The following is a 26,020-nucleotide window of genomic DNA, read 5'->3' as shown; positions in this document are numbered from 1 at the left end:
AGTATCACTTAACAGTGATCGAAATAAAGGTAAGATATTCTTCAAGGGCAAAAAGGGGACAACTGATTTATACAAAGGCCATTTAGTGCACTTATTGATAAATCTTGAGTAATACATACTCACCCTTAGCACACACTATAGAGCTCTGCATTAAAAAAAAGAACCCCCGGGTAAGCAAAATTTATCGCAATTTAATGTAGGCATCTTTCCATCCCAGAGACTGTCTGCAAATGCTTTTCTTGAATGAAAAGGAAGTGACAGTTAGAGGCTGTAAGACAGTGCAGTATGCATTTCACCTCCCCGTGCACTAATAGCTCTAACAGGAAAGGGAGCTGAAAGGCTGATAGGCAGCTCCCAAATGTACAGTTGATGCTGTATAAGGCTTTAAGAGCATCTTTAAAGAACAAGGCACAGGTTCTACAGTATAACAAAAGCACGTATGGCACAGTACCATTCATTCCTGCGTAATGCTGAGATTCTTGTTTGAAAAGATAGTTGATATTTACAGCCGACACTGATCCCACTTCCTCTCTCTTTTCTTTTGAAAGCTGTTCCTCTAATTTTTCATGCAAAGACTTGTTTGTCTCTATGGTTCTTTCAAGCTGCACTCGCAAACTCTGTATTTCAGTCAATAGTTCATGTAAGTCAAGTGGATTATTCTGATCTTTTCGGAATTCTTCTGATGCATCACATCTGGGATCTGAGACAATTTCAAAAGAAACACTTAACATCTTTAACAATTAAAATAACATTAGCCATTATCAGAATGCTGAGCAAGTAAATTACAGCCAGCATTATCCTCAATATTAAGAATTAACTACAAGCAGCATTAAGATAATGGTTTGACAAAAAAGCATGTCTTAATTGCTTCTACCCTTGAAAGATTTAAAGGGCTGAAAATTATTTTTCACTTTGTCCATAAAAGCCAATAAGTCTTATGCCAAAAGGAAAAAAATATAAAAAGAGAATGAAGAGGATTTACAAAATTTGAAGTGCATTAATGCACAGTCTAGGGAAAGAAAAAGGAATGGGTAATCTTGGAGCGTGGAGGAGGGATGGAGTAGAATTGGGAGTTTAATTTTATACACAGAAGAAAAAAGAAAATAGTGATCACCTGGCAACCAGAGGAACAAATCTGAACCTGAAAAAAGCAAGGGCTGTGTTCGTCTCTTCATAGAAGGAGGTCAGTACACAAATAATTCCATGTATTCTTTCATGCTGAAATCAAACTGTTCTCCAGACAGTGGGAAGGGGCTCAACTGCATGAGAGGGTGCAGCTACTCTCTAACTACATTACCAGTTCTGCAGGGAGACTTACTTCCATCCCTGAGCCACTTTTGGCTTAAAGCCTTATGCCAACAGGGCTCTTCTGCTGCAGCTAGGCATGAAATACAGTGACGGCAGGGCATGTTACTCAAAGGAGCAGGAAGGGGCAGGTGGGGGGAATCAACTTTTACAAGAACTTCCAATGGGAAATTTGCTGCATCCCGAAACAAGTATGCAGCAATGAACAGCATTCCACTTTTTTACCTAGCCATACCAACAACTATGTGGTGGTATAGATTCCTTAAAAGGGGTGGGAAGAACTCATTAAAATGTCTCATTCCTACCCCTCACCTTTAGTGACAGACAAGTGGACAGGAAATTATTAAACGTCTCGTTCAGAAAGCAGTGCCAGCGCTTCTCCCCAGCCCTAGGGAGAAGACACTACCCTCATATTCAGACAACAGAAAGCACAAGCTACCCGAGTAAGCACTACCTGTGAGAATGCAGCAGCATGTATTTAGATGACAAGTAAATATCTAAGCTCCCATGAAGCTTATCCAGCCTGAGCCACTGAATCTTCAATATTTGGTTTTAGCTTAGCTAAAAAGATAAAGGAAACTCAGGTGTGCCTAGTCAGAACATAGGACACATCTCAACCTCGCAGTTACACTCCTTACTAAGTAAAAAGTAGCATTTTATCATCAAGTTGTCAGTTCTACTTTGCATAGCAGACAAGCAGGAACAAAGAAATAGTGACATAGCCTTACTGTCCTTTGACAAGATCATATTCAGAGAGGGAAGGGTTGCAAGGGCTACAGGTGTAGAAACAATTGTACATTTATACCTGTCCTCTTCCTTCTTGCTTCTTCCAACTTTTCATAAACCTTGATCTCCGTTCTAAGTGACTGCAGTAACTTCTCATTCTCGGAGAGCTGACGTTGCTTTACATTAATTTCTGTTTGCAACCTGTTAAGTCCCAATAAACAGCTAAGTTAAAAGTTAAATTCTTACATTTTGTTTCAAAATCTAAAATCCATTCCCTTTTCCTCTGTAATTTTTCCCTTGCCTTTTGAATATATCTGTGTACCTCATTAATGTTAATGGCTATGGCTAAACACATGCTTGTCACATTGACAGTTTTCTTCTCTAAATGAATGTCTAAATGTGGACAGAATCAATACCTGTTTAATTCATTACGACTGCTGTAAATTTGACATGTCAGATATCTGGTTTCATCTTCCTTTTGGCCAATTTGTTTTTGCAACCTTTCATTTTCTTTCTTGATGCATTCATAATCCTCATGAAGATGCTCAATGATTGCATTCTTTTTAGAAAGAGATTCTCTTAACTTTTCATTTTCCTTCTGTTTATCTGAAAGAAAAAGAAACACAAGATATTTGCAATCCCCACAACCTACTAAAGCTACGCTTTTTAACAAAACCAGCTTTTTCAGAGACTGTCAGAAAATAACAGCTGCTCTTGTGAGTTTTAATATTTCAGTATTTCAATTTTCTAATGATTTTTGCTAGGTGCATTTTCTGTAACGTGGAACATTTAACCCCCAGGATTTACAAAGTCCCAGTAAAAACCTATGTACAGCCTTATATGCCAAATGCCCCCAACACCTCTTGGAATTTGGTCAGAAGGATAGTATTCAACAAACAAAAGTGTGAATATATTAATTAAAAAAGTAGAACTTGAACAAACTGATAGGCCAAAGATGCACCAGAACAGATCAGAGAATACATGACTCTGGAAGAAGCACCAGTGCTTTTACATAGTCTGAAAATATGGAGACTTATAACCTAATTATGGCTTAAGCTGCTTTTAAGACCTAGTTGGCAAGTTGTTGGTTTTCTTGGGGGAAAAGAAGAGGGAAGACTTTAAGATTCTCTCTTCACAGCTGTGAGAATGACAAAAGTTTAAAATTAATCTCAAGAGATTACAAATACTTCCAAATGGATTCCCTCAGTTCTGTTCTCTTCTGAAGTGTTTCAAAAAAGATGACTTGGCCTGTTCAGTCAAGCCTCTGTAGCAGATTTCGGAACCTAAGTATAATTAGTTTGCTCCCCTTTGAAACTCTTCTGTACTGCATGGTTTTGTTTTCAGCAATAACACTATTCTAGGGCTGTTTTTCTTTTTTTTCTTATGAGGGCTTCAGTATGGAAGCATGGGGAAAAAGGAGCAAGAAAATGGTAACAAAAGGCACAGGGGGAAGAGGAAAAAGAATGTATAAAAAGAAAGGAATGCAAAAAGAAGAACGGAGAAATGAAAGTAAATATCAAATGGAAAATGCTACAAATATACAGAAAGAAGGAGCATTACTGCTACTCCTTTATTATTATTAACCCCAGTTTGAATGCTTACAGTTGAGCATAGAATTTCAGGGGTGGGAAGAATGGTTAAGCCAGTTTAATGAACGGACTGTTAATATTTTATGGTTTTCTGATCTGGAATGAGTTGCAGTCTACTCCTGTAAAGCACAGTTTTACATTTTTACCTCTGGATCCTTTTGCTAGCATTGCATTCAGAACTTGATTTTGCTTCCTCAGGAAATGTATTTCAGAAGTCAGGGAATTATGCTGCTCTGAGCCATGGATAAAAATGTTTGCAGAACCTATAAATATATACATAAAAGATGATTTATGAGTCATCTCTAGGTCATTAAAGATTAAACTTTCCAGACAAGAACAATTCAAAAAAATTGCAGAAAAACATGTTATGGAAGATATTTCTCCCCCATATATTTTGAAGGTTATCCCTACAGACTAAAAGGCAGTTCAGGTTAATGCCAAGTAATCCAAAGCCCTGCATCACAAGTACCTCTCATTGCTGGGCAACCATTACCAAAATTGCAAATTATCCCTGGCAGTCTTTACCTATCAGCTAATATTCCAACAGGACAAAATGCAGGAGTATTTTGTGACATTGCTATTCTTTGAAAATAATGCAAACTGTAGGAAGGTTTACCATATACTTCAGTCTTGCTCTGTTCATAATCTGTTGTAGTTAATGACACCATTGCGGAGGACCACTAGATTCTACCAACTCATCCACAATGGTTAATGCAGGAAACATAAATAGTCTGATAATAGATTTGTTACCATGCCAGTCTAGAGCGTAAGGCTGGAATCACTGTCTTTGCCTCTGATTACAAACCGAGAACCCATTTATGATCACAAGGATGAAGATTCATCCCTCTTAAATTTGTGCATCTCAAATTTAGACAACTGAACCAGTGTTGATCAACCATCAATAGTCATGGGGCGAAACAGGCATCTCCAGAGAGTGACTCATCCAATGTATCCTCTGCACACGTTTCTGCAGATGAGATGCCCTGTCCTCTGAAGAGATGTACTTCTCTCCAGTGCCTCCATGAGAAACTCTGGGTACCTGGCACAGATTTAGATGTCTAACTTTTAGAAACTTAAGGGTGATCAATTCTACCCTGAGGATCCTACTGCGCTAGTTGTATGAATGTAAGTGTTAAATCGTGTATCTAGTCAGTGAAATTCCAGCCTAGGTAATCCTCATAATGTACTGTATTTATGCTACTCATCCCACAGCAATGTCTAATGTTACAGTACAGTCTGAAAAGTGCCACATTCCACTCTCAAGGTGGCTGCCTCTGAAATGCAAGTCAAGTAATTGTTATTGCCCTTTATAACCTGCTTATAGTGAGTAAAACACCTCAGGACCCACCGGAATTAACATTACTATTAAAAGTATTTTTCACTTGATTGGTTATCCCAGTATCTCCTACGCTTTAAAGCTTGAGATAACTACATGAGTGTCAACTATTTGGTTAACAGAGAAATAACCAGCTGGCAAAAAAATTAGCTGAATGCATGAAGAGGATGCCTTTCAGCTCTAGCAGTTCAATTCAATTTGATGTGCTGCACTTCCTCTGAGTAATCTCATTTTATTGTAATCCCAATTGAAGCTTTTACCCACTACCTAACTGGGATGTAGTGTGCCATGATATGCACCTCTTGTCGTTACTGAAAGACTCAAAGGCTCTAGAAGCCTGCCACTAATGGCATTTTACTATCTATATGTTAAAGAGTTGAGGTAGCTATGTGAACTCAAAAGGCTTTTTCCTTTCAGATTTTAACAAAGCAATTCAACTTGAAGTGGCAAGGCTTGATGGTCTCATCTTGATTCTAATTTAATTTATTGCCCATCACCCAGCTTTATCCTATTTGAAAAGTTACACTATCACAGTTCTACTGAAAGGCTTTAGAATATAACTATCAGCTATCTTACATAATAAGGGATAATGTAGAGCCAGTGGTAATAAGGCCACAATCCTGCAATTTGACCCACTACTGAGACTACTACTTCTGTGCAGAGCCCTGCTGACATCAATTACGCTCTCCATAGATGCAAAGGTCCACCTAACCAGAGTAAAGTGGAGCATCAGGGCCTACAACTGCAATACACTTGAGTTTTCATTATGTTTTGTGCTAAAAAATGAGTGCTGAGGAAGTGTACCTTGAAGGTTTCAAAGGAAACACTGACTGAAAGACAGGCACTATTGAAAATCACAGCAAAGAGGAAGGAAATATTCATTCCCAGGTAAAGCAAAATAAAGGCATACAAAAGCTGAAGGTAAGTCTGAGTAGATACATTAGTTACTTATGGGTTACAAAAAAGCAAACAAAACCCCCTTTTAAAGTTAACTGCTATTAATAACATTTGAAACCTAGGAAACTCAAAATTAAACCTTTGATTTTATTTTGAAGCCTAACATTTGAAATGATTGAAGCAATTATTTTAGTTCTACTTGCACTGCAAACCTCAGCTCTACAGTAACGATGTAGTCATTACCAGCACTTGAGTCATTTATAGAATACTAGAAGCCTAGAGGCATTTAAATACTTAGAGAATCTAAATATTAAAAATAGCATGGCAAAAATAGTGGGCAGATGTGTATATATACATCCATATGATATTTATTGGACAAGAATAATTCTATGCATTAACTTTGGTTGAACAAACAACTCCATATCACATGAATTTAACAGGTTCTCAGCAACAATTAAGTATGTTACAACTTGGTTTTGTTTTTTAAAGGAAAACAAACTAAGGATATGTGGTGGGTTGACCCTGGCTGAATGCCAGGTGCCCACCAAAGCCACTCTGTCACTCTCCCTACTAAGCTGAACAGGGGAGAGAAAATATAAGACTCTTCCCCTGCTCCAGCATGGTATCCCTCCCACAGGAGACAGTCCTCCACAAACTTCTCCAATGTGGGTCCTTCCCACAGGCTGCAGTTCTTCACTAACTGCTCCAGCAGGGGGTCCCTTCCCACGGGCTGCAGTCCTTCAGGCACAGCCTGCTCCAGCGTGGGTCCCCCACGGGGTCACAAGTCCTGCCAGCAAACCTGCTCCAGCGTGGGCTCCTCCCTCCACGGGGCCACAGGTCCTGCCAGGAGCCTGCTCCAGCGTGGGCTTCCCACGGGGTCACAGCCTCCTTCGGGCATCCCCCTGCTCCGGCGTGGGGTCCTCCACCAGCTGCAGGTGGAGATCTGCTCCACCGTGGACCTCCCTGGGCTGCAGGCGGACAGCCTGCCTCACCATGGTCTTCCCCACGGGCTGCAGGGGAATCTCTGCTCCGGCGCCTGGAGCATCTCCTCCTCCTCCTTCTTCACTGACCTGGGGGTCTGCAGGGTTGTTTCTCTCACATGTTCTCACTCCTCTCTCCTACTGCAATTGCTGTTGCGCAGCAATTTTTTTCCCTTCTTAAATACGTTATCCCAGGGGTGCTACCACTGTTGCTGATTGGCTTGGCCAATCTTGGGTCCGTCTTGGAGCCAGCTGGCATTGGCTCTGTCGGACATAGGGGAAGCTTCTAGCAGCTTGTCACAGAAGCCACCCCTGTAGCCTCCTGCTACCAAAACCTTGCCACGCAAACCCAATACAGAGTATTAAGTTAAAAGTAAAAAAATTGTTTTGAATTATTATGTCCCAAAGCTAAAATCTGCTTCAACTTCACTTAGGAACTTTTTTTACACTGAAAGTCAAAAAAAGCCCATCTATTTGGAAAAAAAGTATCATCATTACTAGAAGAGAGAATACATATATCTGATAACATGAAAGAGATCTTCAAAACAGAGAGAAACAGGAAGCACTGAAAGAACATAGTAACAAAAAGGAGCTGTTCTAACAGGTAGTTGCTTTTTTCCTTTCTTTTCCAAATTTCTCCTCCATGCATTCGTAGATGCGCTAAGGCAACAAGAAGACAGATGGAAGGCATAAGACAGTTTATAAAGAAAATATACTTTCACTGCATTAATGGATGCCCTTGCCAGAATCTTTATGAAGCTGTAAAAGAGTTGGAAGTGTTTCAGTGTGGTTATTTCACAAGAACAGTATGCCTTTCCAGCAGTGTAAATACTTCATGAATGAAATGGATGCTTTTTATACACCTTTCCATCACTGTAAATTTTTCCTGAAAGCAAACTGCCATTTGCAGGTAGTCTCCATTTAAACAACAACAGAAATGGATCATGGGGATGATGTAAAACATAATGAACCTAATGTCAATATTAGTGAAACTGAGTAAAAGGAAAGCATGTATGTATTTATTGCCTGCTTCCAGTCTGAGTAATATTGCATATTAATCAATGGTCCTATGGGGGGAAATGTGGGAAGGAGAGCAAGAACACAGTAAAGTGTAGGAAAGTATGCCTGGTATGGTGTCGTGGTGTGCTTGAAAAGGTGCTACAAAAGCATCCTTAGTGAAAGCCTGGCTACCTTCTTGTGAAAAGTTTTAAATGCACCACAGAGCTTGGCTTTCAAAGATGCTGAACACTAGCAACAGAGAGCAGTGACTCTGAATTTGCATACCTATTTTTAGTATTTTTCCTCCACTGCTTTATATTAGAGTTTAGAATGAAAACCAACTCCATGTTAAAATTTCCATCAGTTTCTGTCAGGTATTTCTCATTAAAAATTCACTATGTCATTTTGTGTAGAACATATTTATCACACCAATCAATTCAAATGACAAGCTGAACACCGTGGCCTAGGCTCTGTCTTACAGATATTTTGTCCCTGTATGTAAACACAAGCTGGCTTTAAAGCAGTCAGAAAATCCCAGAGAAGGCACCTCCAACAGTCCTGTTAGCAGTGGTGCTGTACTGACCACACCAGGTATACACAAAGTAGGTGTAGGAAAGCTAATTCCACAAAATTCCTACTGTGGATCAATAGCAGCAATGTAATTTAGAGCAAAGCACGTCCTCCTGTACTCATACTGGGCCCAGGCCCCACTGAAATTATGTTGATAAAATGGGCTTCCTCTCCTGCAACTGTCCCTGGCCGGACATGGCAGAGAATTAAAAGAGGATGACATCCTAAAATCCAAGACCTTTCCAACAATAATGATATCCCAAAGGCACAAAAATAAAAAAAAAAATTAAAAAGCAGGCTGTTTGCTGATAACAGAACTAGAAGGGTCTTTCAATTCTCTGTATGACATTCAACCACAGCATCATCAAATGTCATAAAACTACCTGGTAGTCCTGTTCTCTTAGCAATATGTGCAACTGTAGGTTTGAAGCTGCGTGGTGTACCTGTATCCCATAAAAGATTTGTGCATCGGTACTGGATACACTTCAAGCAATGGACTCAAGGAAAAGGCACATTAGATCTGTATTTATGCCACTCTACGGGCAGCGTGGAAAAGCTGTGTCTGCTGATGGAGCTCAAGATGCAGCAGTACTCAGAGAAAGGCACATAATTTTCCAACTGTAAAGGGGTGGGGTTAATTCAAAAAAGCACACAAAACATTTTCAGCAGCATTTGATCCCTCAGGCTTTAAGCAGGAAAGGCGGATTTAATCTGTCATAAAATAAATTCTTACCTTGATCAAGTTCCTTGTCTGTTATTTGTCTCTCAAGCTGCTTCCTCAGTCTCTCATTAGTTTTTATGGAGTATTCTAAACGTTGTCTCAGGATTCTAATTTCTTGCAGATGCTCCATTAATAACTCTAAATAAACCAAGAGACCACTTCTTATTTAGAGTAAATGACTGTATTCCTTTACACTATGTACTCCTGTCAAATCTAATATGTGTTAATATTAAGAAATGATACAGAGCTGTTCAAAGTGGCAGACATTAAATATCTGACTCCACAACAGTCTTTTTCCATATAATGCTCAAACTGTGCATTTAGTGAAAACTCCTACTCTACATTTTAACTTAAACAATGGTCCACTTTTAAGGCTCTTTAAATTTCTTCATCCTACAAAACTGTAGTAGACAACAATTTTATCTAGTTAAAACATTCCCCGTACTGGGAAATGAATCCAAAGGTCTGCAATGCAGCTTCACATTCAGGCTCAATGCACCAATAGTATACATTTTTCCTTATAACAACAGGAAGCTTACCAGAGCAACTCAGATATAAATTTGACTTTGACTTACACAATGCATACCATAATAAATAAATCTGTTCTATCAAGTTTCATTACCATACCTTTTCCTTCTTGCTTTGCCATTCTACAATTTTTCTTGCATTGGTTGTAAGTTTCAGCTTTACTCAGGAACTTATCTGTTCTAACTGTCACTATCTTATTTGTCAGTTTATCCATGTCACACACTCCTGGTTTACTCTGCAATATTTTTCTCCTGAACAGTACGTGCTATCTCAGCTATTAAATTTTCATCACTGCCTATAACAAACTACTGCAAGCATCACTTGTGTTTAGTGAAACTATCCAGGTCAAACATGACACCACTTATTAATTATGCAGCACTTACAATTCTCAAGGAAACACAACACTGGCTTTTATAAAATTAGAAAATCTCTCTTTTTCAATGTAATAATCTCTTGACAATTGTCTATTTTCCCCTTATAACTTGTCTATTTAAAGACTGTCTGGAGTACTGTAAAAGATGATAGTCTAAAACAACAAAGACACAAAATATCATAGTTAATTTTGTTTCAAACAGGAGGTAGTTCAAATCGTTGTCATCTCTGTATGCCTTATTACTGAAATTGCAATGATTATGCAAGATACTGGAAAGCTGAAGCAGACAAACATTCTTCATTATTTCTTAATTAGTTCCCTTGTGTCTTATTTATCACGTTTTCCCAATATCTAGTGAATCATCAGTGGGGAAAAAAAATTACCTGGGGGAAACTTGCTTGGCAGAAGTGCCAGTGTGCCATGCTGTCCTTCTAGGTCATGTCTGTGCTCAGGTGATCCAAGAGATGACTTTTCTGACAAATCAAAGTCAGACAAGCTATGAAGAGCAGATGGTACAGGTGATTCATCCTTCAGTTGCTGGTACCTTGTGGTGTTCTTGTCATTATCCCTTTTGTGCCAAACAAAACGTTTTAAAATACAAAAATTATTTTATTACTTTGAAAGCATGAACAGAGAGCATGGTATCAAATTTACAGGTCACAAGTAAAGCAAGTGAGTTTCTGCGACAGAACATGACAAACCACTACACATCAGAGGTACATATCAAGACTAAAATTCAGACCTCACTAAAGTCAGCAGGAATAATCAATGGACCTCCAGCCTCGTGTTCACGTTCCAGCACTAGGGAGTCACCTTCGTGTTAGGGGATCTCACACTGCCTCGAACAGGCAGCTGAGGACTTCTGTAGCACATAAGAATCCCAGGCTGGCATAAAACCAACATATGCAGCATAACAACACCTGCTCTCTTCACCTTCAGCGTAAGGGTGTTTTGAGAATGAACTTCCACAGCACTGTACTTCAGAGATCCTAAGCCAGCCCCCAAGGTCACAGAAACAGAAAGGCAGCTGACTATCCCTCCTAGCAGCTGCAATTAGGATATCTGAAAATACCCAGCAGTGTATTATGGCACATGTTTTGTTTGTTCGTGAAAGGAACAATCCTGGTATGCTCCATGACGCTTCCTCTCAGTATCTCAGCTGTTTGATAAGAAGAGTGGAAAAAAGCCTTAGTTTGTTTTCTATGGATTTTTTATTAATAAAATGGATATTAATGAAACAGGCAATATAAGCAAAGCCCTCCCAAAAAAGCAGAACAGTGGAAGTTGTGCTACAAAACATGGAGCATCCTTATCAATTTATCAAACAACCATATGTTTGAATTGCACTCTTACCTTGGAGCTAATTCGTAAAGTATAGTAACTTCTGCACCTATTGATTCTCCTGCAAAGCAGAAATACCTGATTAAAAACAGATATTGAGAATTATACTTTTTCCCCCTCCATCTTAAACTATTTAAATATAGAATGGTAAATTAATGAGAAATTGGAGAAGTCAACAGATACTCAACACGCTGTGTATCAGTGTCAAATGCTGTACATGAACAAAACTTTTAATAGCCCAGCAACAAAGCAATAGCTTTCTCCATAGTTCAGAAAAAATTATTAGGTACCACAGGTGCCAGATTTTACAGCCTTGGTGTTTTAGTTAGCATACAGATTATGGCAAAATAATTAGGGGTACATGCCATTACTTCTTCAACCAAAATGATATAAAAACAATTCCACCACACTTGGATTTTGCCCAGCCAGAGTCAGGCTAACCAGTTATCCTTAATAAAGGGGCATACACAGGATTTTGCCTGCAGTATTCTCAGTGGTAGAGTGTGTGAACACAAGCACAATTCAGCGCAAGAGACCTGGACTCAGACCCTAATTTGAGTAAGGAAGTAAGAGCTTCATGGTGTCACCTTGGCTCCCCATATTCTAAAATTTTTGTGCAATTAAGCAAAAGTGGCAGGCAAGAGTCGCACAGCTGAAATTTTAGGGGAAATGAACTGAAGGTCAGGATGGAAATGCAGAGACAGACGGTTGTTTATGCTGCTTCTTTACAGTCAATTCTTAGTACGCTGGATGTTCTTTATAACCCTACAAACGTCATTTTATTTTAATGTGTGATTCAATGCAACACCATTGTGTTAGATATATTGAACTGTCTCGCTCGTCAGTGACTTTTCATAGTATATAGGATACCATCTGTTGGTTTAAAGGCATTTAATGTTTATTCACTACACAGTCTTCTCATTTGTAATGCAAGAAATCTCTGTAGCCACTGAAATCGTTGAATACACTCAATCTTTTGTTACTCTGCTATGACACACTAGGCGTAGTACCTTTTTCTCATATACAACTCCTTTATATCAGCAATCAAAACTGCAACACGCTGCCACTATCTGTAATGAAAGGCAGAATACAGATAATTGTATGGCTCGGCCCTGAAAGTTTCTGAACAAAGTGAATCTTCTAGAGCCAATTCAGGAAGACCTGGGCGTCAGGGTCCCTATTTCAGGCCACCTCAAGTGTTTCGCTGAAGATGTCAGATTGGCAGCTGACATCTGTGGAAGTATTGCTAGCTGGGTCAGAAAGAACAACACTTGGCAACGATAGGAAAAGGTCTTTCTTGCTGAATTTCACTCATGATAGCATCCCTTTTCCATTGCTTTGCTGCTAACTTTCTTCAAACTACAGACTGAAGGCAATATGCATGATATACTCTTCCCTCAGGTGATAAATGTCAATTTTGATGCTCATTTTACAAAACATGGTTGCATTTTAGCTCTCTATTATGAAAGATAGCATGCTTTTCTTAACCAGCTAGACTATTTGGCAGCAAGATGCAGGTCTCTTAGGAAAATAATTAGAAATGTTAGGAGTAATACATCTCCTAATACGGTCCCACTTTTTAGACATTTAAGGCTTTGCCTTTCCAGCTTAATGTTTCCCCACCTATTGTTTGGGAAAGCTGGGATAAACAGTCAAAGGACAAGAGCATTTTCAGATGTGTAAGCTCCCATTTTTCAGACAATATGCCAGTTGTCACTGATAATTAAAGGGACTTTGCTTACTGGTACACATTACAATGTCCTTTCCTGGGTATAAACTCCATTCAGCACTAAGCTTTCTCTAACACCATTGAATCATAGAACGGTTTGGGTTGGAAGGGACTTTAAAGATCATCTAGTTCCAACCCCCCTGCCATGTCAGGGACACCTTCCACTAGACCAGGTTGCTCAAAGCCCCATCCAACCTGGCCTTGAACACTGCCAGGGATGGGGCAGCCACAACCTCTCTGGGCAACCTCTCCCAGGACCTCACCACCCTCACCATAAAGAACTTCTTCCTTATACCTAATCTAAATCTACCCTCTTTCCATTTAAAGCCATTACCCCCTGTGCTATCAGTACCTGCCCTTGTAAAAAGTCTCTCCCCAGCTTTCCTGTAGGCCCCTTTAGGTACTAGAAGGCTGCTAGAAGGTCTCCCCGGAGCCTTCTCTTCTCCAGGCGGAACAACCCCAACTCTCTCAGCCTGTCTTCATAGGAGAGGTGCTCCAGCCCTTTGATCATCTTCGTGGCCCTCCTCCAGACCCACACCAACAGGTCCGTGTCCTTCTTATGTTGGGGACCCCAAATCTGGATGCAGTGCTGCAGGTGGGGTCTCACGAGAGCACAGTAGAGGGGGAGAACTGCCTCCCTCAACCTGCTGGTCGTGCTTCTTTTGATGTGGCTGAGGACACGGGAGCTGCAAGCACGCGTTGCTGGGTCATGTTGAGCTTCTTGTCAACTAACACCCTCCCAGGTCCTTCTCCTCAGGGCTGCTCTCAATCCACTCATCACACAGCCTCTATTTGTGCTTGGGATTGCCCCGACCCATGTGCAGGACCTTGCACTTCTCTTGTCTTCTCCTAGGACCCCTGCTCAAGAGGCTCTTGTTCTACTATTATGCCCTACAGAAACCCTCCAATACACACTGATCTGCAACTCCACAGTCTCTTAAATTCATGAGCTACTCAAAATTCTGAAAGGAATTATTCTTCTCTGCCTTCTAACCAAATAGATTTTCCCTTTCTCCTCCCTTATTTTAATTTTCTATCTGCACCATTTGGGTGGGTTTCTCCATAAAGTCTACGGCTCTTTTTCTTGGTTCATTCAGTAACAGGTGATTTTACACCTGCATACAATTTAACTTGCGTTATTTCTACAGGAATATCAATAATGTGCAAATCAGCATGGTATTATCTTCCAACTGTGGAATGCAGGATTCCTTGCAGTTTCTTTAAAGGCATTGGCCATAGAAAATTTCCTAGATGGACTGCTATATGATAATTTCTTCTTTCACTCAAAAAGCATAGCCCACATCTCTGTACTGCATTTACCCTTCTTGCAAGCAACTGCACTTTAGGGGAAGAACTTCAAGACCTGTAATTTTCTCTTTTTAGTTAAGCATAGACTGTGTTAAAAACCAACTGCGAACCATGCCCAATGAGAACCTTTCAATGGAGATACCCAGTGCTTAGGCTCAACAAAGTCAGCTGGGCTGTTTCCTGAAATAGAAAATTCTGAAGCCTACTTGTAACTAAACTTTTACTAAACTATAACCACTATATTTTGAACAGTTAAAATATGCATGTGCTAAGATAAACAATGCAAAATAGAAGGTGTCAATACAGAGAACAACTACAAAAGTAAAATCCAGTCTTGCTGAAGCCCTAAAATTTTACTTTCCAAGATACTCCTCCCTATAAACCATTTAAAAGCAACCAAGAGGAAGTAAGGCTTCCCTTTCACTAAAAAGATAAAAAAAAAAAAAACACTTCGAATTTCAAGAACATTAATGTATCTCAGACAATAAGCACAAAATACTGCTACTTACCATACAGGAATTTCCTTTCTAGCTTCTCAAACAATAGTACACTTTGATTCAATTGCTCACGGAAGCCTTCAGCAACATAATAGTCTACATCACTGGCTTGAAGCAGTTCCTCAAAAGCTTTAATAAGGCTCGTCAGATGTTGATGGTAAGCGACGCAACCACTGCGGATCTCTTTAATTTGTTGGCATTGAAAGGAGAGTTCTCGAGCTTGTGAGTGAACTAATGAATCATATCTGAGAAAATGAATTTATCTTTAAAGTAGTTTTCTGACCATAAATAACATTTAAGTATAAATAAAAAGTGAATTAAACTTATATTCTTAAAATCTAATATTGTGCGACTATTTCTTTAAAAATGCTTTTACAGTCACAATAAGAAATGTATTGTCTCTAATTGTTGAGTTTTGTATTTATAGGTATAACTTGTGGGTTATTATCTTTCACTTAAGTGCTTCATTTATAAGATGGGCAGCAACTAAGGTGATGACTTGTTTGTCTGCTTGGAAATAACGCGGATGGCATGCAAAGCTGCCAAATTAAAGTAAGTAAGAGTGAATACACGAAAAGAATTTTTAACAGTACAGATATTTTTCCTGACTGGTTGGGGTTTTTTTGTTTTTTTTTCTTTTTAATTCACTATGGAAGAACAGATAGAGCTATTACTTCTTCTGAAACTTTATGTATTTCCTGCCAGGAGCACAATACTGGACTTTCTGAGCTGATGGTTTCACCCAGTCTGAAAATTCTGCACATCTCTGCATGTTTATTACCAGAGACATGACCATGACAACCACTGTAGTGTCCAAACTCTTGTACTCCACAAGCCAGGATATAAATTTCAACTCAGATCAACTGAATTTATTCTACACTTGCAAATATAGACATCCCCTTTACACTGCCACTGTCTGTTCACAGATAGACGTCTTTCTACAGAATCATACAGAATCATAGTAGAGAGAAAAAGGGAGAGGATCTGAAAAGATGCAGGGAATCAAACAAAATATGGGGCATAAACAAAATCTATGATGGTGTGGGTTGTTATAGAATTTTTATTGTCATTTGTATAGGAAGAGATGCATAACTCATTTTTGGGTCTGTCACTTGTGACTCATGCAGTTGTCCTAGACAGTGGCCATAAAAACTTTACAGCAATCCATACTGTCTCATTCCTTAATTTACAGTTAGATCTTCCTTTGCAAAATGGATGAGGTATATTTTCAAGGTATGTAAATTTATATGTACTATGTAGCACAATTGTATTTTATGATAGTAATACTAAGAGATATACAATAGTCCATGTTGGTGGTTGCTCAGTGTCTCCAAATATTTCTACTCAAGCATTCCAAAGAAAGCCAAAGGCTGAATACCTTTCTTTATTATACTTCCTGCCGTTCTGTAGGCCCTCAGGACAATAACAATATTAGAGGGGGGAAAAAGTGGAGGGGAAGTTGAAAAAGGTTTGGTCTTACGGGACCCCATTCTATGTCTGTGATTTGTATATATGCAAGCCAAAATGTTGCCCCCAGTCTTATCATACAAAAAACAAGACTGATACTTTCCAGCCTCCCATAAATGATCTTCCAGCTTATGAGCTTATGCTATAAAATTTCATTCATTAATTTCTATATATATCTACTTTCACATCCTTCAAAGGAAGGCATTACGGCACTCAACTGCAAAATAAATTATAACTAGAGCATAAACTTCTTATTTTACACATAAAGTCTGCTCACACAAATAGAAGGGCTAGCATGAGTCTGCCAACTAACTGCCCACAAAAACATTTCTACCTTAAATGGGGTGTTCCATTTTCTTACACTTGTCACCTGAAAAAAAACTGAGTGATGCAAAACTGTAATATTTTGATTACAGAGGTCAACCCATCTCACAGAGTAACCCGAGGAGATCTAACTTTGCTCAAGAGAGGATGTCTTGCAGCAAAGAGAGTTGTGGATCTGAGGTGTGGGGAGAGACACAGATGTGTGGCACAGAATCGTTACAGAGAATGATATAAGCTTATCAGGAGCAGTTCTATTGCAAGACAAATACTGTTTTGTACTTCAGGGCATCTCTTAACTAAACGTTTCAGTTGCTTTATGTTAATGTTAGTGAAATTTAGCCTTTACTATAACAACACGCTCCTATGTGAATTAAAATTATATTTGTATTATTTTCCTATGTTATTTGGTATTGCTGTTTACAAAAAGGAACCTGAAACAGTAATAGCTTTACTCACTTGGATGGTGATGTTTCTCTCAGTTTGTTCTGAAGATGATACACTTCATCAAGATGCGTATTTGCAATTTGCTCTTTTTCAAGTTCTGCCTCATTTGCTGATAGTGGTTCCTTAAGGTTTTGTGCTGTCCGTGTATCAGGTGCCTTTGAAGACTCTGAATTCCTATTTTCAGTGTGGATCTCGTAATCCATCAGCTGATGGACACCACAAAATGTTTTGATTTCTTGCATAGCTGTATCTTGCACTTGTGTAACATGTCCTTCCATGGGCAAGGCTGTGTCACTCAAAACTATATTGGAAATACCACTCGATAAAACCTGGTCAGAGGTCTGTAAATGAAACATGAACATTTTGTACTTTTCGAGCTCAGACTTCATGTTCTTAATTCTTTGTTTCAATTCTTCTATATCATCTATGACTTCATAGTCATCAAATGCATCTGTACTTGTTACACTCAATTTGAGAGCACGCAGGGACTTGGAACCTGAATATGCAGTGGCTGAGTCAACGTCCTCATGTTCCATGGAATAAAACTCTTCATTTATCTCTTTTAATGAACAACGGATATTCACGTTGCTAATGTTATGATGATTTTGCATTTCTGAAAAACAGGAGGCTTGCGTGTGAATATTAATACTTCTTTATCTGACATTCTGTTCTTAACAGCACCAGAATGAATTCATTTACTTCTATAATAACAGAATAAAACTGCAGAATAATTACAAACTATACAATATTAGTTTTGGACTTTTGACCTCTATGATTTGCCCATTAATTCACCTTGCACATTAAATATTTCAAACCCCTTATCACCTTTCAAATAAACAATACTCAAAATACACCCACTTTCTTTTCCCAAATGATTGAAAATTACTTTTGCTATACGCAGTCCTGAATCAGACACTGATGAAGCCCAGACCTTTCCAACCACAAAGATGATAACCTCAAACATAAGGCACTGAGATTTAAAAGTAGACTCTCTGACTTTAAATGGTTCTTCCTAAAACTTCTAATTAAATATTTTTTTTCTCCTCAGTTCAAAAATTCTATATAAAACCAACTGGAGCATAAAGTCAGTGAAGTTTTTAAAAGATTACCAACAAAATAGTAAAATTTTTAAAAAGGGGCTTTAATAACTTTTAAAAATGTGTTCTAAACAAAATCCATAAAAATGTTTGGTGTTAAAGGTTTTACTGGCACTCATCTGGCATGCACATCACATCCCTTAGTTGACTTTGCCATTCATAAGTAATGCAATCACCCCAGATTCAGACCAATAAAAGCTATATATTCCTACATATATTCTATGTTTATAGTTCTGTGTGTGTTAAGGGCTGTACGTGTAAGTATCTAGGAAAATGGTTATTTTCTGGTTACCAGTAAATTAAATTTTCTCCTTCTATTAGTTCTGCAAAAGATCACTACAAATTAGAACCTCCCTTTTGGGAGTCATTCATTGATCTTGCGGAGGTCTTAATACTTTCAAATTGGTTTCCATGGAGAATTCAAATGCCCAGGTTCAAGCTCTAAATCAGTACAAAATCTCAGGGGGGGCAGCTGTATATGAAGGCCCAAGTCAAGCCCAAGCACAAGAAATTAAAAACAAATATAACCTAAAAGCCAGAAAAAAATGAAGCTGCAATACTGGGATATCAACATATTTGAAATTAAGGCTAGATGATGTTCTCTGCAGTACACAGATTGCTGCACACCATTATGCATGTCATTCCAAAGGTGACAGAATCACAGGATAGAAATGCTTCCAAGAAAATGCCCATGTATGAATTCAAGACGACACATTGAATAAGGGAATGCAACACTTAAGTTCATTAGCTTCCCCTCCTTCTCTAGCAGTTGGTTGCTGCAGTAACACAAATGTCAAAGAAGGTTGCGGACCAAGATGGAAAAAAACCCCAGATACTAGATGAACTCTTAAACTCTGCAGTCCTGATTTCACACAAACGTTCCAGATAATAAAATAAATAAATACAGATATTAGGGAAGAAATATTTCTGATTAGAATACTGGTTACACTTTTTAATGAAACACTGCCCTTTAATTGAAGAACTAATAAGCTCTCTGAGCATATATGTGTCCACACACACAAAGGGCACACATAGAGCATGATCCTGCAAACCAACTGACTGGCTTCAGTGGAACTACTTATACAAATAAAATTAATGATTTGACAAAGGATTACAAACTTGACCATATCCTCTGTACTCTATACATAACATGTTAACCAGGTTATTCAAGCCCTCCCAAAAAAGACTACTGGATGATGCAGAAACACTTAATGCACAGTATTAAGCCTATTTACATTTTCATTAAAAGATTCCATTAGGTTTCAACCTAGTTGAATGCCTTCAAATAATTCAGATAAGCAAAATTCTATCATTCAATTGCTTCATTCCAATAGTTCATAACTAGATGCAGAAGCAATAAGTAACAAACATTTAATTCAGAGAAGAGTTCACAAGTGAGGACGTTAGCAACAGAGATCAGAGTTAGGCATACAACTCATTATTTTTACTGGAAACCAGACTCATAAATCCCTGTGGCCCTTCTGAAAGCATAACCCTTAAAAGACCAACTTGGATTCTTAGAGCAATTAATCTATACTAGCTAAGAAAACGAGATTTAAAACCCACAAATAATGGCAAGGGAGACAATTACCTGCAGTAATTTACAATTTTGCACAATTCAGAAGAAACTAGTTTTAATTTTATTTTTTTTTAATACTATACCATATAAATGCTCTACCTTGATAGTTTTGCTGATTTTTGTCCATCGCATATTCATTCTTGCCCCCTGTACCCAGATCAACACCTTGCAACTCCACCTGGACCTCACTATTATCCAGTTTGAGCAATGAGTCAACTGGAGAATAGTGGGGGAAGGTAAAACAGAAGTCAGTAAGTGACTGAAAAAAAATTCAGTGGGGATGGTTAAAAAAACAAACAAAAAAACCCCCCAAAACCAAAACCAAAACCAACCAAAAACCAAACCAAAACAAAAGAACAACAAAAAACTCCACCGCACAAATCCAAACCTGGTTCTCTGACAATTTGGAACAGGCAAATCATCTAAGGAAGAACTACTGAAAATGTAATACAAACATTACTGGTCATACGAAACAGTGTTTGCACATATTTTTAAAATACTTGAACTAATTAGAAGGATAACTACTAAGAATGTGAATTGAGAAGGCTTCCTACCAACAAATGAAGATAAACATCTGCAAGTCCCCTTTGCAATGCAACAGTTAATCAATTTTTAGTGCATTTTTATATGTTTTATGTTAAGCTTAGAGAAAAGGCTAAAATGTTTCTCCAATATGAGCATTGATCATAAACTAATCTGCAATCTTCCACTGCATCAAGTCTCAAAATTACTAAGTGTGCAGTACAACTGTTATCCAGGGTAAAGAAATCAGTGTGGAAAGGAAACCACAGGACTGCAGTCCTAACAGGTTCTGATTCATTTCAGGATCCAGTTGGAAGTACTGCCCTTCTCAGAATTATCCATGGATTTTGCGCCTACCAAAATTAATTGCTGTAGTCCTATCAGCTTAAGTATTTACAATAAAGTTGTGCCATATCTGTCCCTTACCACAACAACATTATCATTAACAGTGAAGTCTCTGCAATCTCTGCATTTGACAGTGGCTCACTTGCTACTTCATTGAATCTTATTTCATATATTTACACCTCCTCTCTCCCTCACCTATCCTTTATATCTCTCCTCAGTTTTTAATCTAACTGCTAAGCGCATTTTTGGGTTTTTTTACCACTCCAAATCTTTATATAATACCATTGTTCTCTGCCTTACAATTTGTCATACTTTGCCGATCCAGATACTTTGTCAACAACTGAGTTTAAATTAACCCAGCCACACTGGAAACAGACACAGATGACTTGACCGATCAGTGGAATATTGGAAGAACTTACTTATGCAGCATAAACAAATACAGTATTTTTATAATCTCCTGTCTCCATTATAGACAGTTTTCATTACACTTGGCATCCTATAAAGGAAGTTTTTCATTTATTTAAACATTGACATGTATATGTGCATATATGTGGGCACCCTGTGAAACTGTCATTTATTATATACTTTATGCCATGTATGCACAGCACTTCCTATTCCATATAAAGTTGTTTTACATTCTAGCGGCAAAGATAAAAGAAAAAGAAAAAAGGTGTTTTTCAAGATCTATACATAGTTGCCTACCCAAGAAAATCGTAAGATTAAGCAGCATTGTACATATGTAAAAATGATCTGTTCTGACTTTCTGCTACAAGAAAAGAAGCCACTGTTTCAAGCAGTATTACAAGTCATTATGTCTGCCCTTTATTTACCTCTCACTGATGTGCTTTCCTGTGCAGGCTCTTCTTGAAGGTTTTCAGTTACAGACTCATTCAATAATAACTCTCCATTTGTTTGTGGCTGAAATTGTTTGTTTTGTACTTCACATGCTTTCAGACCTTCATAAGGTGCCCTGGTACGATGCTGTAGTTTTGAATCTGACTTCTGCATACCACAGTTCAAAGGCACCTTTTCTAATGGTCTGGATGATTTCAAGAGAACGGGCAGGCGGGACTTCTTGGGCAGGTAAGCAGAATCAGTCTGAAAAAGGCATGGAATAAAATGGGGAGTTGGTAGCTCACATGTAACAGTCGAGTAAAGGAAGTATAAACAAACATTCCAGGAAAAACAAAAATGTTCCTGTAAGATCAGTCAGCTGTCACATTAGTTTTGAAAATAGGATCACAATATCCTTACAACATGAAAAACAAACATACAGAGGGAAAAAAACACATATCCCACTAGTTCAATTTTCTGTAAGTAACTGCTGCTTATGCCAGCCACAGCCACACAGTGAATGGCTTCCAGTTCATGAAGCAAGACAGCAAATTCACCATTGAGTAGCAAAGGCTTTTAGTCAGTAGGCGTCTTAGTTAACTCTGAATTTGTGTAAGCCCTAGGAAAATAGTTTCTCACCCAAACTGACCTCTCTAACTGCTACTTCCCACTCTTCTCATTTATATCGTAAATGTCTGACAGCCCAGTAACCGTTTCCCTGAAATCCTTCTTTTTTTTTTTTTTTTAAATTGAGGATCCTCCTTATTTTTCACAAGTTCCTGAACGTATTTTTCTTTCTTCCTTTTGTCTCCACCCAACAGGCCCTACTTCGTACCAGCCCACTTTCATACCTTTGAGAAAATCAACATAGCTTTGCATCAGCCACAGAGGCAATTTATTCTGCCATAGAGAAATTCTTTATGAACAAGAATAGCTTCTTCACCCATACAGTCTATAAATTGCTTCCGCAGGATTCCCATTTCATACTGTAACAGACATTCCATCATTGGAGTTGGTGGGAGAAGTTAAATTTCTTAAGTCACTACATTTTAGCCTCTCACCTTTTGAAGACTGCATAAAATAAATGTGTCCTTGTTTAAACCACAGAGCATAAAATAGTGCTATCTCCAAAAAGATAAAAATATGCTATATGTTGATGAGAGTTATGGAATTGTGTGTAATAATAATAAAAATCAATAATGGCATGTTCAGATAGATTTAATTTATTTTTTTGCTGTTCATTTGCTCCACTAGTGTCATAAGTCCCGTAATTTCTTTTACCACCCTATGTATTCTGAAGTACCTTTCCACATTCATTTCTTAGCAATTATAGTCCTTACACAATTTAAAATAATAAAAAGCCAAGTTCCATTTTCCTAATGACATACTCAATTCCTTTTGTACATACATGAATACAATATCATTTGGAGGCTGAAAAATAAATCCAGGCGGGATGAAATTCCTACTAGTTTTACTAAACTGCACTAATAACATTGAACAATTTCCAGCTGTCTCAGGGCTGTTGTGCAGACATATACGTCATCCAGATTACCCAAAGTCCAGTTCAGCTGGCTACATGAAATTATTTATAAAAGCCATTCAGAAGTAAAAGATACACTGCATTAGTCCAAACAAGAAAGCTTTTAAAGCAATTGACTCAGGGATTGCATTGAGGTTGCAACTGATTAAACTAGAGAGGAATCTGGAAAATGAGGAATCAAAACAGTATACTGAAACTCAATGAAGACAGGAACTTGAAAAAAAGAGAATTGCAGAAAGAACTCTAGGTATTCCCTGTGGAGGGCAGACAGGCCTTTACTTGCCTTCAGAGAGATTGTCCTTCATTCCTGAGAAGACCAGCAACTCAAAGACATCATGAGCGTTCTTAAGCAAGCCATCACAAGCAGACCTTCATTAATAGACCAGCTATGTCCTCAAATCCCTTTGCCCTCCACTACCCATCCTTACTCTTCCTGAATTCCGCCTGCCCTCATCTCTTCCTCTGTTCCTGGAGTCAGCTGCCCTAGATAGCACCAACACAAACTGATGAGAAAGCACATCCACTCCTTTCTGTCTCAGGCTAGCCAAGGCATCCCAAAGATGCGGGAACAGCTATCACAGCAATCAACCTGCCAAACACGACGGACCAAATGCCTAATAGACTAAGAACATTAACAACAGCCCAAGAACATTTCCATTATTATCGTCTTTCCTCCCCAAACATTTTTTTTTTTTAAAGGTAGAAAATTCACTGCCAATAAGGAAAGCTTAAAAGACTAAGAATGTACCTGAAGATACCCTGATAGATTTTGATTACATGTAAATTGTTTGGTGAAACAAGACATAGTTTTTGTGAGTTGCTTAGGTTTTGATTTTTCAGGAGTATCATAACCTACTGCTAAGAGTGGCATGAATTTGCCAGGGTGTTTGCCAGGGACCAACCGTGCACACCAAAATCTCTTCCTTAAAATCCCAAACTATACTGAGATGCTTATACCTGTACAGAACAAAGTTTTATCAACATCTCTTGGTTTACAAGCCACTTCCTTCAGAAAAATGAATCTGACAAGAACAAGCCAGAATAAAAATGAATTGTTCCCAATTGCTAGTTCACAGAAATCTCTTGATCACTAAAGTCATGGAAACCATTCTTTGCAGAAGATGCTACAACATTCTCTATTAGCAGCGCACAAAATCAAAAGCAATACTTTCCTTTGTCTGCTCTGCAAGAGCTAAGATCTTCAAAGAGTTTTCAACTTCGCTTCTATAACTGCTGCTGAAACAATACACGTGAACTCTTTAGTAGACACTGTTTTCCCAACTCTTTGTTCAGAATCACAGACTGCCTGCATACAAAAGGCTTGAAAACTTATCTGGCACAAGCAAATTACGTCTGTACTCACAAAAGAGGTTCTGTGCACTTAGGTTCCAAATAAATATGAAGAATTGCCCCCCCCAGTTTTATAGAGTACTACTGGTCATACTTCTCTAAAAGCAAGACACAATAAGATGTTAATAAAAGCAGAGAATTAAGATCCGAGTTTGTTGGAATCTACCATTAACTTCACCAGCATGCTCTCAGACACCATGCAAATCTTCAATTCTGTAGACCTCATTTGCCATTTAGACTTAAGAAGCTATCAGTTCAGAATGCTGTGGTTCTGCACTTTATGAACATCTATGCAGAGATATAAGGTAGTACAGAATCAGGCCATTATGCTATAAACGATCTCTTTTTCTAAAAGCTATAATATTTACTAGTATCTGGTCCCGGTGAGGATTGAAATTCAATTAATTAATGTTCTAAAGCACACTGAAGTATGCGATGAAAAGCTCTGAACATTAAGAACAATTATCTAAAATATATTTAGCTTACATATCTTTTTCTAATTTTAAAAATTACACAAAAGCAAGATTTAATATTAGAAATGAAACATATTTTTCTCTTTTATACATCTATTCCCTAAGTACCAAAAAGAGAATCTTAAATAAACTTACTTCATTTGTTCTCCTTGTAAAAAGAAGTCTTTCATGCTGTTCACCCTTCTTATACACATTTTCTTGCTGATGTTCTCTTTCTGCATTTAATCTTGAGTATTTTGGCTTTTCTTCTGAGGCTCCTTTTTTGCCTTCATGTTTGAATCTCATGACATTACTCTCTAAAGTCATTGTTTGTGTAGCTGCATCTTTCAATTCCACTTTCAACAACTCAATATCCTTATTAATCTGTGGCATTGCATCTGGATAAAGCTTCTCTTTTCCATCAAAAGCTGATTTCAATTCTACTTGCTGCTTTAAGAATTTATTGACCTGCTTGAAATGTTTGAGTTCAGCTCTTAGTTGAATAATCATTTGCCTAAGATCTTTTTCATCCTTCTTCTCTATATCTTCACTTGAACATTCTTCCTCAGTTGTGTTCCGGTGATCTAACAGTTCATTTACAATCTTCATTTGTTCTTGTCTGCTATGCTCAGGAAGGAGGAAAGAAAAGGCATGAATTTTGATTTTTATTTAAGCAAACAATAATACCTTCTAAGAAAGACTTTTGCAATGTCATGACATATTTGAAATTCCCAGGAGATTCTGTTTTACTCACTAATGAGTTACTAACAGAGGTTTTGAAACCTTTTCACGTGAGTTACATCATAAATTCTCTCATCAATGTTTTTATCCTCTTCATGACCATTTATGCTCTACTGCCCCTTTCCCCATTCATGAACAGATACTAAACCTCTGGTAACTAAATCAATTGCCTACATAATATAGCAATGTAAGAAATTGGAATGGATTTTCAAGAGTCTACTCTCTGATTTAACTACCTTAAAAATAAAATTCTACCAAAAACACAGGAGCCTCTAAGATGTTGAATTTTTCTGAAAATCTACCCCTTCATGTATTTCTAATGTAACAGGGAAGATGGAAACTGAGAAAGCAGGCAAAAGCCTGCAAAAACAGCTCACTATGGACCACCAAACTGTCCCACAGATAACTAGTGGTCCATGGACAACA

General features: G+C 38.1%; 1 protein-coding gene across 6 annotated transcripts in view; it reads right to left on the bottom strand.

Annotated features, from left to right (window-relative positions):
* The window catches only part of CDK5RAP2 (CDK5 regulatory subunit associated protein 2), an 83,948-nt gene that overhangs the window by 10,020 nt on the left and 47,908 nt on the right, over positions 1–26,020 (bottom strand). For 5 of the 6 annotated variants that reach the window (XM_010570998.1, XM_010571000.1, XM_010571001.1 and 2 more), the window contains 13 exons: positions 25,010–25,475; positions 21,508–21,775; positions 19,910–20,026; positions 17,147–17,747; positions 14,912–15,144; positions 14,760–14,825; positions 11,378–11,426; positions 10,408–10,592; positions 9,136–9,261; positions 3,767–3,883; positions 2,448–2,637; positions 2,111–2,232; positions 452–700 (listed from right to left, as the gene is read on the bottom strand). In XM_010570998.1, coding sequence (XP_010569300.1) covers positions 452–700; positions 2,111–2,232; positions 2,448–2,637; positions 3,767–3,883; positions 9,136–9,261; positions 10,408–10,592; positions 11,378–11,426; positions 14,760–14,825; positions 14,912–15,144; positions 17,147–17,747; positions 19,910–20,026; positions 21,508–21,775; positions 25,010–25,475 — 2,789 coding nt within the window. The remainder of the gene's footprint in view (positions 1–451; positions 701–2,110; positions 2,233–2,447; positions 2,638–3,766; positions 3,884–9,135; positions 9,262–10,407; positions 10,593–11,377; positions 11,427–14,759; positions 14,826–14,911; positions 15,145–17,146; positions 17,748–19,909; positions 20,027–21,507; positions 21,776–25,009; positions 25,476–26,020) is intronic. The other variant, XM_010570999.1, reaches the window with a different exon arrangement.

Source organism: Haliaeetus leucocephalus, unplaced genomic scaffold (genome assembly GCF_000737465.1).
Source record: "Haliaeetus leucocephalus isolate CR32 unplaced genomic scaffold, Haliaeetus_leucocephalus-4.0 Scaffold306, whole genome shotgun sequence".
NCBI lineage: Eukaryota > Metazoa > Chordata > Aves > Accipitriformes > Accipitridae > Haliaeetus > Haliaeetus leucocephalus.
The sequence above is the reverse complement of the archived record's forward strand: the minus strand, read 5'-3'. Positions and strand labels throughout refer to the sequence as shown.